The sequence below is a fragment of the Barbus barbus genome (genome assembly GCF_936440315.1).
Source record: "Barbus barbus genome assembly, chromosome: 9".
Lineage (NCBI taxonomy): Eukaryota > Metazoa > Chordata > Actinopteri > Cypriniformes > Cyprinidae > Barbus > Barbus barbus.
In genome coordinates, this window is record NC_136737.1 from 31,113,427 (window position 1) to 31,128,305 (window position 14,879).

At 36.9% G+C, this 14,879-nt stretch overlaps 1 protein-coding gene across 4 annotated transcripts in view; it reads left to right on the forward strand.

Annotated features, from left to right (window-relative positions):
• LOC306874659 (phosphofurin acidic cluster sorting protein 2-like) overlaps positions 1–14,879 on the forward strand; it is a 127,882-nt gene that overhangs the window by 97,768 nt on the left and 15,235 nt on the right. For all 4 annotated transcript variants that reach the window (XM_079424857.1, XM_079424855.1, XM_079424856.1 and 1 more), the window contains exons 2-11: positions 3,271–3,358; positions 6,076–6,165; positions 7,153–7,278; positions 8,491–8,653; positions 9,680–9,771; positions 10,144–10,227; positions 11,271–11,330; positions 12,752–12,900; positions 13,466–13,559; positions 14,647–14,733. In XM_079424857.1, coding sequence (XP_079280983.1) covers positions 3,271–3,358; positions 6,076–6,165; positions 7,153–7,278; positions 8,491–8,653; positions 9,680–9,771; positions 10,144–10,227; positions 11,271–11,330; positions 12,752–12,900; positions 13,466–13,559; positions 14,647–14,733 — 1,033 coding nt within the window. The remainder of the gene's footprint in view (positions 1–3,270; positions 3,359–6,075; positions 6,166–7,152; positions 7,279–8,490; positions 8,654–9,679; positions 9,772–10,143; positions 10,228–11,270; positions 11,331–12,751; positions 12,901–13,465; positions 13,560–14,646; positions 14,734–14,879) is intronic.

Here is a 14,879-nt window from a genome sequence, read left to right on the forward strand (position 1 = left end):
ACACATATTCACAGAGGTGACTCTACACTGGGAAAAAACTATTTTCACTGAGAAATTGCTAGTTAGCGTTTGCACACACTTTTAAGCATTGTGGTTTAAAAACAAGTAATCTTAAGCCATTAAAACGCAATCAGCAGCAAAAGAGAACTCATTTTTCTATATGCGCGCACTGTCTGAGAGACGTGAGACGAGCACATGTGAAGACGGAGTTATTTTTGCTGCTTTATAGGCCTTGAATGGTTAAATACACACACTTGTATGTGTCAAAATGCCCATTTTTGAAAGTATCCTCGTAAACACAGTAATTAAAGGGTGTATTCACACCAGGAAAGTTTGCTTTCACACGGCCCTTTTTGCAATTGAACCAGAAATTGTAAACAAAACCACACGTGTGCCAAGGTCTTCGATTCATTGCACAGAAATTCTCAAGCAGGGAAAACAGGAAGTGCTAAAACAGGCTTTATTCTTTTACTGATTTGCTGTTATCGGATACTAACGCAATATGAAGAAACTTATGAGCATCAAATGAGACAATGTCATATGATGTAGTTACGACTTGCTGAAAATAAAATCTATAGATATAAAATACTTAAAGCATATCAAAATGTTAGTTTAAACATTTAACCTAGATAAATGTGCGCTATTAGGTGCATATCCAATCATTTGTGCAGAGAGTGGAAGCTGAAGCGCGCTTCCGGACATCAGTGGAAACAAATTAAATACGCCGTAATTGTTGCTCATAAAGGCAAGAATAAATAAACTCATAATTTCCACGTGTTTTTAAGCATTGCGGTTTAAAAACAAGTGATTTAAGCGATTGAAATGCAAACAACAGCACTATATGCGCAAGCTGTGTGTTTCTGAGCGTGCTTTCTGCAATTGGGTCGGATCGAGGCCGGTTCATATTCACACCTTAAACGGACCGTACCAGAGTTGGTTTGGAAGAGGACCGAGACCACCTCTTCAGCTGGGTCTCGGTTCGGTTGTTTGGTGCACACCAGAGTGCGATTGCTGTATTCACACCTGCCCAAAAGATCCACACCAAAGGGGGAAATGAGTTTGTTTGTTTGTGAATGCACACTAAGTCTTAAAGCAAACGGATAAGAAACCAGTTTATTGGATCCGGGCAGCTCTTAAAGTGACAGCAGTCTAATATCCCTGCTGTCTGTCATTCATGCTAATTAAACAACAAAAGATCTCTCAATGCTCGTCACTTTTGTATTTTAATAAGAAGAAATATATATTTAAATGTGAAGAATATGCAGTGTTTTATACATTTGATTAGTTTATACAATGAATGTATGCAGCATTTCTTATTTATTTGTTCTACTGTAGTGTTTGTCTGATTGCTTGTAATTAGTTTCTTATTTTTATTTAATTGCTGATTTTTTAGGCTAGTATTACTTTTTGTGTGATATTGACACTGGTGGCAAGAATTATGAAATTTCTATGGTATCAAAAATCAAAAATAACTACAGTATATTGTGATATATATTGTAACCGTGAAATAAAATGACTCATATTGTGATATAAGATTTTGGTCCCTACAAGTTTCATACCTCAAAGCTAACTCTCCAGTTTAAAAATATAGATACTAGGGATGTACCACTTTTTCCAAAACCAATGCATTTCATACAGGCTGCTAGTTTCACTTTCACTTCAAATAAAGTTGTGTAGGCTTGATGTTTAAAATAATTGTCCTTTATAGTGAATGCCCTAATATTTGTATTTTATATATGCGATTTAGTGCTAAAAAAGGAAAACTTTATTGTTAAAACTTCACAATTTATACATATCATGATTTACTGCTCATTTTACAGGTGAAGGGGTTAGCCAATCATAAGAGTTCATTTACATATAAAGGTCTTAAAGGTGCAGTAGCAAAAACAACTGGTTTTAATTCTAAAGGGCATGGAAAATGCTAATGAAAAAAAAAGAGAAAGAAAAAACCCCTAAAACTATAGCTGTTTGTTCTAGCTGTAAGTGGATAATTGACCAAAAGTGAAATTACTGTATAGGGGGAATGGCATCTTTAATGTCAGTACCACACACAGCACATAAAGCGTGGCTTGTAGTGTGTGTCTGTAATGCAGGACTCGAAGTGGCATTAGTGTATGTGGTTGTGTCCTTGTTGCAGAGTTAGAGACCAGAGTGGGGTTTACAGAGAGGGAAGGAGTGAAAATACTGAGAAAAAAAATCAAGAGTGAGGTATTTCAGTCCTCAGAGAGGGTGAGTCATACAGGACAGAGAAATCAAGGCGTGTGTGTGTGTGTGTGTGTGTGTGTGAATCTCAGGATAAGCTCCTGACAGACTCTGGAACGTGAAGGTGAAGAAATCTCCAGGATGAAAGTGTCGGCTGGGTGGTATTTGAAGTTCAAAGGCTCCTTTCAAATACATGTTCCTTACATTTTCATTTCCGAAAATGTTCATTTCAGATTTAACAGAAAATTGAAGTGTAGCATCCGAACACATTTTGATATTTTGCGAAGTGCGAGGAGTAATTAAACAGATTAACATGAATTTCAGTCTAAACCAACTACGTTTTTGTGTGCTACTTGAGGGCATAATGATGTGTAGGGCACAGCTTCCTGTCTTGCCAAAGGCATTATTGATCCAGATAAACACTCAGGACGGCAGAGTAATTAGCTCCCAGAAGACCATAGAATGAGTTCATACCTGCTTAACTCCTGAATCCACCACACAGACAGGCTCGCCAGTGTTTGGCAGCTAGAAACACACCTTTGAGGTCAAGTGTGTAGCTTCTTTTACACCAGCAGTGGAGTTAAAAATAATCCAAACAGGTTTCCCCAACAATCTGCCTGTCTACCATTGGTCAATATACAAAGTGCACACATATTATATTATGTAAACAAAAACTTTTATTTTGGATGCGATTAATCACGATTGATCATTTTTTTTCATTAGTATATTTTGAGCTTTACTTTTCAAGGCTTACCCTTTTCAACTGGCAAGAAATAAACTAGCTCCTGCCTTTATGTATGGTTTATTAAACGATTATTATTTTGCACTCACAATCAGTCAAAATGCAATTTGATTGCATTTCTCTGAACATGAGCTTTGATAGCACTGCCTCCATTTGTTTTGTTGTGTTTATTTACAGTGGTTTTACACAATTTGGAGCATCTGCATTTAAAAGGTCATGTGAGCAACCTCACAAATAAATCAGACTGAAGCAGAAAATCATAACTGGGGACTAATTATGATGGCACCAAATAATCCTGTCTCTCTCTATGTGTCTCTGTCTGTAAGGTTGTGCAGTCTGACGCTGAAGAAGCTGATCGTTCTGAAAGAGCTGGACCGTGAACTCAGTTCTGTTGTTATCGCTGTCAAGATACAGGTAAAATGACGCCGTTACTATGTTGCTTCTGTGTATGTTCTGGTCTGTCGAAGGAGGAGTGTTGCTGTGTCGCTCGGTGTTTGATATACAAGGGCTAAGAGCTTTACACAAGACACGGTGGAAACTGTGAGCTGTTGCCAAGGCGACAGCTTGCTCAGTGGGAAGATAGGATTGAGCGCAATAAGATGGCATGTGGGGGGGCTGAAGAGGTGCATTGTGGGATATACTGAGGGGGTAATTTCAGAGCACTTGGAGGCCCTCCGCATTCCACACAGGTCGCTTTGGTCACACTGTTTGTGTTTGGTATTTTTGTAAAGCTTTGACTGTTTAAAAAGAGAAGTATTTTTACGTCTATATTATAAATATGTCTAAACCTTCATTTTCTTAGGGAAATAGCAAAAAAACAAGACAATCATGTTTTAGGGGCTGTTCACACAACGTGTCTTTGCGTCTTAAAATGCTCATGAATGGTTTTTAAAAAATCGCAATGCAGAACGCGGCAAATAAAACCAACTTGCAATGCTTGCCCCCCCCTACGGGGTCTTCTGATTGGTCCACTGGAACTGACATCGATGAGCAGTGCTGCAAGTAAAAGTTATTGTAACTTGACAAAAAATATAAAAAACACGGTCATACATGTCCGTCTAGCGCGTTTACATAGAAAAACAATGGAAAAGTAGTGCACTGGAATGGAAAAATGCATTGTGTGCGATAAACATTTTAATTTGAATGGAATTAAACGCCTGTCAATGCATCTGTTCAGACTGACATTAGCATTTGCATGCCGTATCTGCAACAGATTTCTTATCTGGTGTGCCAATCTTTTTCCATCACATTGTGAAATTAATTAATTAAAAAATAGTGGCCATGTCCATACCTACCATGTGAAAAAATGATCAACAAACTTGAACAGTCAAGAACATTTAGAGGGTTTTTAGGGTCTATTTTGATATTATTGTAAAGTATGTAAATTATCATGGTTATGAAATGTTCATTCACAATTAAGCATGATAATTCTAGATCTTTCCTCATAGCGTGGATATGATCTTGCATGTCTAAAGATATAATAGTTGCATGTATTTTAACATTAACTTTAACTGTTACTTATATATCAAGGTAGTATTTGTTGTACTGCTTTTAATTTATGCTAAGTTAAATAAAAATCACTGTATTGCTGCGTTGTGTCACATAATACAGTAATGACAGTAATGAGAATATAATGAGAATAAAAATCATTTGCGATGCAGTAATGAGAGTTTAGGGAGGGAATGTGCTTAATTGTCGGTGATATTTAAAGATCAGTTTTCTTACACCTTTAGATTTCATTCCCAACAGGAAATGATTCTGTGAGGATTAGAGCACATCCTCTTAGGTAACGTGAAGTGCACTTGTTTCGCCCACTCATCTCTTCCAGATGGACCATTGAAGGTTTTAATCAGGTTTACAGTGCGCTCATCAGACACTGAAAATAAAGGTTGTGTTATACTCCCAAAGCGGCGCCTCAGCGATTAAAATAATGTCTGTTCTTCAGAAGGACAGAAGAGATCTCATTATTTCTCCTCTTCTGCTCACTGAAGTGTCCGTCTGAATCAACACACTGAAGGCCGAACCATTCACAGCTAGTCTGCAGGCCGGACACAAGCAGACAAGCATGCGTTTGCTTTCATTCAGAGCTTGCAGAGCATTCTGTCTCTTTGTTTGGAGCTCAGGAAACTGAAGGCTTGAATGTGCTTTTACAGAGAAACCTTGATGGATGTATTCAGTGGTTTCCAGAGAGCTTCTTCACATCATGTTAATTCTGCATCATATTATGGGTAGTCCTGACTCAAGAAATCAGTGTTTCCTATTAACTATAAACTTCCGAATAAATCAAAATATTGTACACTTTCCAAATAACAAAAGATCAATAATCATATAAATAAAGTAATTTTTCCAAACACTTGCCCTCGCTGAAAATGGGGCTGAGGATGTATTTGTTTTTTCCTCCTCCATTGCTGTTGCTGTTTTGTTCCGATCATGTTATTATTATTATTATATTAACTTGAAAATCGATTTTTGACATTTGCGAATCAATGCGAATCTCTAGAAGACCGAATAGCGATTCATATGCAAATATTTTTTCCCCCACCCCTATTAAACAATACCGGAAAAAAAGTGATTCTGAAACCCTATTACAGTTTCCACAAAAATATTATATATATAACTGTCTTCAACAAATGTTTAGATATGTGCATTTGCCATTAAAACCCCTTATCGGTCAACCAGTAGTGATTATCTGTGTGTGTGTGTGTGTGTGTGTGTGTGTGTGTGTGCATTTCCCGTGACGGATCGCCACATTAGCAGGCAGATGAATGTTAAAGCAGGGGTCTCTGTTGTCTAGTTAGTATGACAGCTCATATCCGGGACTTGCCTCTCAGATGTGCCTTCAAGTGGTTTGCAGCGAAGCGAAACGGACAGTAACAAGGAACACAAATTATTCAACACATTCAGTGTGACTGAGTCATTTTCTGTCTTGTGTTATGCTTTCGCTGTCAAACCATACGGACAACATTTCAATTTGCAAGTACAAGTCTTTCAGTTTTTAGACTGCGTTGGTTTATTTTCAAACTTTGCTTCAGCATTTGCTTGAGGGTGCATCAGAAGTTTCTTCTGTGATAATTAATGAATACATGTGTTTGTAAGAGACAGATCAGACAGATGTCTTTCCATGTCTTCAGGGGTCAAAGCGCATCCTGAGGTCGAATGAGTACATGCTCCCACCCAGCGGCCTGATGGAAACAGACCTGGAGCTCACCTTTTCCCTACAGGTACATCTGTCTGAGATGTGTGGAACTCAACATATGCGGTTTCATTTATTAACAGAAGACCTTTGTGATTTCATGTGCCAATTTGGATGGGACTAGGTGTTACTTAGGTGAGAATGTCTATTGTGTGAATCTTGGCATTATGGTAGGTCATGTGATTTGAATATTTTAGGTAATAAAGCAGAGTTCAGTCTATGAATATGATAATGAATAATAAGATTAAATATTAATATACTTTCACATTTAATTCAAAGTGTTACTTGCCCTTTCTTTAAAATTCTTTGTGTAATTTACTAGCAAGTTGTTTCAAAGGAAAGTCTACAACATTTTTATTCTTTTTCAGTGTAGTCCCATCCAAATAGGGTTTAGAAGGAATAGTTCGCCCAACAATTTACTGGGGTTTTTTTCCCTGTAAAAAAATTAAAATTGGTTACATTTAGGGAAAAAAAAAATAAAACATGTCATTGCAATAAAACAAATCGAATCAAATGCATGGTACGATTACTTTTACTTTGGAAATGGTATTTTCAGATTTATTTTTTGTACACTGTAAGATAAAACAAATGTTTAATATAGCATTTTGATCAAAATGTCTAAATATTGTGATATTTTTTGTTACTAGCCATCCCTATCTAGCTGCATATTTCACTGAGAAAGTGTGTGAGAATATATCAGTAACTTAAAACTACCTAAAATGAAATTTACTCTGAAAGCTTTCATGTTTCAGGGTTTTAGTAGTCTTTGCATGGAGTGTTTACTTCATTACCCATTGTTTCTTCCGAGAACCTCCATGTTTTTGCTCGGTTTGGGTCAGATATCCGGCATTTATAGCCGACACTTTAAGAGTTGCTTTGACAGGAAGTATGACGGGAAGATTTCATCAAATAAAGTGTTTGTGCTAGCGTTGTCACAATGTTGCTGATCATAAATGATGTAATCTCAAGCAACAATACGCTCAAATCACTGTACTGGTGTGCTTCCTTTCTTTAGTACCCACATTTCCTGAAGAGAGATGCCAACCGGCTGCAGATCATGCTTCAAAGGAGGAAACGCTATAAAAACAGAACTATTCTGGGCTACAAGACGCTGGCCGTTGGTGTTATTGATATGGCTGAGGTACGGGCAAATCAATCACACAGCCCTGGTGTCCAGTTCATTGATGCTTCTGCCAGACTGACTGTGACCTCTTTATTACCCTTCTCCAGTAGCAAAGCAGCTCATACTCACAGCTTTCATGTAAAATCAATATGTCAATATTGTTCTCTCACGTCACACATTAAAGGAGCCATATGCATTGATATCATAGTGATGGATTGGCTATTGTTGCCACCAGAGTGGGGGAAAGTTATTTTTAAAAGTAATGCATTACAATATTGTGTTACTCTCTCAAACAAACCTTTCAGCAAACTGTCATTTTGAGGAATGCTGAATCTGTTTTTGTGCAAGTGAAATGAGTAAATGCATGTTCACATTTAGTCTAGAACTACAGGAGCCATCATGTTCACACAGCACACACAGCGCCACTTATTCCCCATTTCTCTCAACACGGGGACAGGAGAGCTGTCAGTCTATAAATGGGAAAACAAAGTAACTGGTGTTGCTTGTAATGTGTTACTTCCAACACTGGTTGCCACAGGTTTGCCATATATATATATATATATATATATATATTCTTGATTATAATTTGAACTTTGTGTCATTCAGTAAGGTACTAAATGGCAACTTCGTCATTACAACTGCAATTAAAAAATGTAATCACAAAGCAGTGATTGTGAAGTTTGAGAAAGTAGCAGTTCTAAAACTCATTAGAGTGCAAATATGATTGAGTTTTCTGAAGTATTAGGTGGATATTCGTTGCTAAAAGTATAGAATGCGTGCAAAACTTTCATAGTTTTTTGTATTTGTAAAAGTTTCACCATTTGGGGTCACTCATGTTAATAATAATTAGAATGTTAGAACACTTAATGACTAATATGTCTTGTTCTTTTGTTTTGAGACAATTATTCTTAAAAAGGTCTAGTGTTTAGGAGTGTTGGGGGTTCTTTATGTGAGTGTCAACCTACTGGTACATTTTATTCAGTTTCTGAAAATGCCTGCAATTAATCTCGGTAGTTTCACCCCCGCAAATTCCAAATTCCTCTCTGAGATTCCAGAGATAATCATATTCAATAGAGACTCAAATGCAGAATACACTGAACATAGCGTACAATTCATCTGTCCAAGAGGTTTAGACTGAGATGGAGTTATGCTGAAAGGAGAAGGCGGCGTCTGAAGAATTCTGACTGTTTTGTCCACTTGTTACTTATTTCTGAGTGTTTATGTTTAAAGGTGATGCAGCACCCAACAGATGGAGGCCAGATTTTAGGTCTCCATAGTAACGTGAAGGAAGCACAGGTGCGTGCAGCAGAACTGAGTGTTTATTCACTGTCCAGTCAACCTATTGACCCAGAGGACGGCAGTGGTCAGCCAGAGACAAAGGCCAAAGCTTCAGGTAATTCACACAAATGTGTCAGTATATTAAAATAGAAAAGTGTGTTCACATTTAATACAAAGTGCTGTCATGAAACTCTAGTTGGCACAGGCTGAAAGGTCCTCAAATTTGATATAATCACATCGTTATTCACATGGCACAGCTGATTGTTTTTTTTACATCAGCAGCCAATGAGCTTGCTGCTCAGTATTCAAATACTGAGCTAGTGCTTGTTGTAGCAGTCACATTGTGTTTCAGATATCCTCCACCTTCCCCAGCTCCACCTGTATAGATCTGTTATGGGATAATTTCATGTATGTTATAAATGGGGATTATTTTATATGTTAATATGTGCAACACAGCAGCATGTCTGAGTTTCAGTACTTGCTCTGCCGCAGCACATAGCAAATCTATTCCAAGACCAAACACATTAACATTGTCATGTATATTACCATACTAAACTCTCAGAGAGTTGTCTTGACAGAACTGTTGTTGAGCGACATTCTGTGGGCAGTCCAGTCATTTCAATTGGAATCCACACGATTGCAAATCACATTAGGCTGTGCTTCATACATCGCTACAGTATTGACAATAGACAATGGACTTTTTTGCCTTTGAAATTTCACAAATGTAACAACATCTAAATGGCAAGGAGGGGAACACTTACTGGCTAAATCTTTAACCACTACACCAAACCAAACCACCCCACCCCATAAACCCAGTTGTCCTTGCAATTGCATGACTCTACAAACCACAATATTCCATCAGTGATTGGGTTTGTTTATGTACAGTCATTACATTGACTTAAAGATGCTAATGGGCAGTTTGAGTGCATTAAGCAGCAATAAAGATAAAAAGTCCCCTGGATACACTCTCTACCACAAAACATCCTCCCATCCATCATCTCAGAGCACACACAAAGAAAAAGTGACTGATGCTGCGGTACATTAAAAGGGATGTTGGATGTCAGATGGTACTGTATGCCTGAGGCTTTTGAATTAAAATGTCAAGTAACATGGGGTCATTAAATGTCTCTTTCTCTTTTAGACCGTTCTCCAGATATGGATAACTATTCTGAAGATGACGATGATAGTTATTCGTCAGAGCAAGAGGCGAGTGATGACGCTGTTCAAGGCCAGGTCAGGAGTTCTCGCCAACATGTATTTTATATATCTTAGTCTAAAAAATGAAATTTCAAATAAAGTACATTTGAATATAATTCCCTGATTTCTGCTATGAATGTAGTCTGGCAATATCATTGGTCTTATTGGTGTTCGTTTTCGGAACATAGATTAACTTTAAAACAATACTGTATTGGGAGAATATACCTAAAAATGAATTCCATCCACTGATAGCATTGTTTAATGGCTGATAATACTGGATTTTGTGTAGTTAGTGATTAAGATGTTTTTTTTTTGCACTGTGTGGTTAATTTAATATTTCCCCCTTGTTTATTTAGAAAAGGATCTCTGCCTATCAAAAGCATCAAATTTCTTGAAATTCTGTTTTAGGACCTTTATGATGAGGATGATGATGTTCAGCGGAAGCCGAAAAAATCTAGGAGGAAAATGATTAGAACCACATCTATGACCCGGGTATGTACAGATATACTCCCTCTGCATTTATCCTGGGGGGCCAGTAATAAAGGTCTGAGTACTTGTAGAAAGTGATAGGACCCATAATCGAGCCCTGGGGAACACCATTTGTAAAACATCTTTATATGCCAGAGAATACAGTTTTGCTAACTGGCATGATAACAGTGCCAATAGCTGATATGATTAAATGTTATTATACAATACATCACTGTAATATAATCCACCTTGTTCTCGATTTATTTCTGCATCCAGGCATCTTGTCACCGCAGTACAGTTAGATGACCCTGTCTGTTATCATAGATTAATTGTCTTGATACAAGTCACTTCAGGCAGCTACCTGATAGAAACATTGATAAATTGGCTTAATTGTGTCCTAAAGGTGGTGTTTAGTTCAGTGTTATCTAGTTTACAGAAGGTCATAGAAGGTGATGTTCTAATCCTCTTAAACTAAGCTCACCATCAGGAACACAAATGTTAACCCAGGATTAATGTGTAAACTAGAGCGACATTAATATAGATTTCCTTACACTTTTCTGAAGCACATTTTTAAAGTGTCTAACTACTGTGTACTAGCATTTAAAGTTAACTATATGATACATTGCACTAACTGTGTACATGCATTATTACGCTCTACTTTTATTTACGAAATACCTGCATTTAATTACATCTATACTTAATTTCTGTAGGTGCATCTATAATTACACTGTTGACTTTAGCCCTACTCCTTAACCTACACTTAAAATTAACCATATACCTACCCATAACTGCAATTGTATCCCTTCATAGCAGCAAAATTGTTTAGCAATACAACATAAATTTGTTTTACCTAACAATTTTTGGATGCAAGTACATAACAGTTAAAGGTGCCTGATAAAAAGTAGGACCAGGATGGTAAATGCAGATTTTAGTCTTTTGCTTTTAACTGTCTTATATAAAACACATACCAAAAAGTATCATCATTTTACTGCTATTGTAACATGTATCGCATTAAAAAGTAGCAGCTCAGAAGTCTTTGATGACATATTCTGTCAATTTCTTTATAGCAACCCAATTTCAAGCAGAAGTTTGTCGCTCTCCTGAAGAGATTTAAAGTATCTGATGAGGTGAGAATTTTCTTTGTCTTTGTCTTACATGTTTGCCAGAAGTTCTACACTCTCCACTCTCTACTTTGCAGTCTTGTGCTTTGTAATCACAAAATCGCTTCAGCCATGAAATTTAACCTTTATATAAACAGCCCTGGGACTTGGCAATGATTGATTTAGTAGCTGAAATGTGAGCGGAGCTTTGATTTATACAGTGCATGATATGATGTACATCTCTTCTAAAACTAATCTTACTGCTTTGTTCTGAGAGGACAAGTTATGGGGTCATGACTTAGGCCATAAATGTTTCTAGAGCCTACAGGCTAGATTTAAGTAGCTTTGTGGTCTCATTGTTAGAGTCTAAGCTTGTTAGTTGATAGCTGTTTGACTCTTTGACTTCCTCGTCCTCTTGCCTTGGCTGCCACATTCCGTTATCCAAACCCTACAGGAAATGGTCCAGATTTATTTGGCAATCAGTCCAGCAACTTCCTGAATCAGGGTGATGACACAGCTTTGTTGCATTGGCAGGCTGTTCCCATGAGCAGCATTGCCAACATGGGCTTGTCAATGCAATAGCTCACTTTGGGTGTGTCTGTAACACCTGTGACATAAACCTGTGATTGACATTTGAAAGAATGACTTTTGGGAATTTCCAATAGCAGTTAAATCTCGGCTTTCCAGTTACTTTTTTTTAATGAGAAAACATTGACCACCTTTAGTAGCAATGCAAAACATACTATAACATTCATTTGATGTACAACTGAGTAAAATCACTCTATGGAGTTTTGCTTCTTTAAGTTGGTTTAGCTGATCTTCTGTCCTGGCTAAGTTAGTGTTATGTGTTTTAAGCGGGAATAGTTGAGCAAAACAATATTAACAATGTTTGTGTGCTGACACATTTTAAATCAGTGTCCACTTATAAAGGATGGATCCAGCTGTGAACACAATGCAGCGCTTAAGATGTAAAAAGAGTAAAAAGACTTTCTGTCTTTTAGTCTCGGCTGCCTGAGGAGATGCATTTTATAGTATGAATGGGTCATTACTGGTGATTGTACTGTCCTGTGAAAATTCTGCCTAAAAAAGATTGCACTGAATGCCTGGTTTTTAAGCACATGTTGGCTTTTTAAAATGGGCAAATCATGCTCAAGTCACATTTAAAAAAAAATAATAATAATCTTATTAATGTATTATAGTAATTTGTCATTAACTATAACATAAAATACTGTAATTTTTTTGTTTGGCATAAATTAAAGGCAGTACATTATGTACTACAATTTAAAAATTATTAAAAAATTTAATTATGGTAATGATAATTACTGGGGGCAAATTTGTTTAAATTGTCATGAAGTCACTTTGGTTTGAAATGTGACCTGGTCATGTTCTTTTGAGATTTACATTTCATGCATATCTGCATTTTATTTATATTTTTCTGGTTCAAAAAGGTCTTGGACTCAGACCCAGTTGATCAGACACAGGAGGTTGAAGATTTGGATCTTCTGTATGACAGTCTAGAGGTTTATAACCAGAGCGACAGTGGCCCAGAGATGGAGGACAACGAGAGTCTTCTCAGCACTCCCAAACCCAAATTAAAGTAAGAGCCGTGAGTCATAGCACTAGTCTGATGCATATTACACACAAAAATGGCAAACCATTTTAAAATCACATCTGATTGGCTAGCTTAAAGAAATTTGCTTGCTTTTTGTCAGTCCACGGGGAAATAAAGTCATGCAAAATCCCCTGGCTGTTATAAAGAAGACTTCTAAGGAAGAACTGGTGCATTTGACAAAGTTGCAACTTTCATGTTATTAAATCTTTGACAGATATTCAGAATTTAGTTGGAGACAATTACTAGCAAGCCAACTAGATATCCTTGTGGATGTATATTTCACTTTGTTTCCAGATCTGGAGGAGAAAGTGTTTGTATAGGATTCACGAGCAAGAGGAAGAATTTTTAATGCTTGAACCTCACCAAGATCACCCACTGTCTCGTTGACTCTCAGTCAAAGTGAATGACTTCCAGTTGCTTTGTCTTTGCAAATCGCCGCCAGTGTAAACGGAGGAAAACTTAACTGATACTGGATCGCTGACCATGAAATCCAGCTCTTGGCACTAAGACTGTTTTTATATTCTTAACGTGTGTATGTTTTCCACTCAAGGCCGTTCTTTGAGGGAATGTCTCACTCCAGCTCACAGACGGAGATCGGCAGTTTGCACAGTCAGAAGAGCCAACCGAGAGAGCCGACCTCCACTGTACGTCTAACATTTTGAATGCTCGTGTTATCAGTATTATTCTGCCTAAACATAGGCAAACACGAAACATGCCAATGTTGGTTATATATTGTATATTTAATATAAATTTTCACAATTTTTTCTTTATAAATCCAAGCAAAGTCAAGTCAAACTCATCTGTCACAGGACAGATAGATAAATCAGTTTTGACAAAATATGTTGTAAATACATATTGCCTTTGTCAGAAAATATTGTAATCCCATTCATCGTCTCTCCATGGGAAATAGATTTTTTGATGATAATGTGTAAACTTTTAAATATAGACCTTGAATCCAAGGTTGTTAACTAAGTCAGTACGAATTCAAATTCATAAAAAAATGTGTTTAAGTCACTATTTCCATCGAAGTGGAACCAAACCTGAAGAGTTGAGGAGTGACCAGCTATTACCATAAAATATTGCAAATGATACTGTTTCTGTACATTCTCAAACTTCTTATTTGTAAATATGTAAATATACATAACGTGGTATTGTATACCTAATTAATATATGGTGCTTGTTGATTCCATGATGTTATTCACAATGCTTCATGGGATGAGAAATTCAATCCATTATAAAACAAAATACACAGTCTTGTTTTTTTCCAGTACCTTTGGCATCAATACTAAGCTTGTAGTGTTTTGATTGATCTCAGAGCTGCATGTTTGGTTCATTTCTTGCAACTCTTCATTGAAGATATTTTGCATCCCCTACTCTTGTAGAAAAGAAGTGCACTTAATTGTATTGAATGTGCACTTGTAATGTACTTCAAATCTTCAAAGTATATATTTTTGCATATAAGATTAATTATATAAAAGGCCACTTAAGTGTACTGAAAAAGAGTTCACTTTTAATGACTGTTTCTTAACACTCCTCAGTACACATTAAAAATAATTGTTTTAATAATCTTTAAAGAAGCACACTTATTTTGATGTGTTGCCTAACATGCGATAGCACATGTAAAACACTTGATTACAATTTTTTGAAATGGAAAAAATACTCGAAGAACCAAAGCGTGAACCCCATGCTCAATATTGTGCTTTGTTTCTGTGTATGTGTGTGTGTTTGCAGGGTGGCGATCTGTTAACAGTGGATAAGAGCAGGGCAGCGGGTGGCAGATATCCGGATGACCCAACAGCGGTGGACTCGGCAGCTGGGGTCAGTCACAATTTCTGCATTTCTATACATTTAACGTACAGCAATTTTTACACGGCTCTCTGGAATACTGTGGAATATTGATTTCTGTGTGGATATATAGTTGATGTAGTTTATTTACTTTTCTTTCTTTTCTTCTGTTGATTACT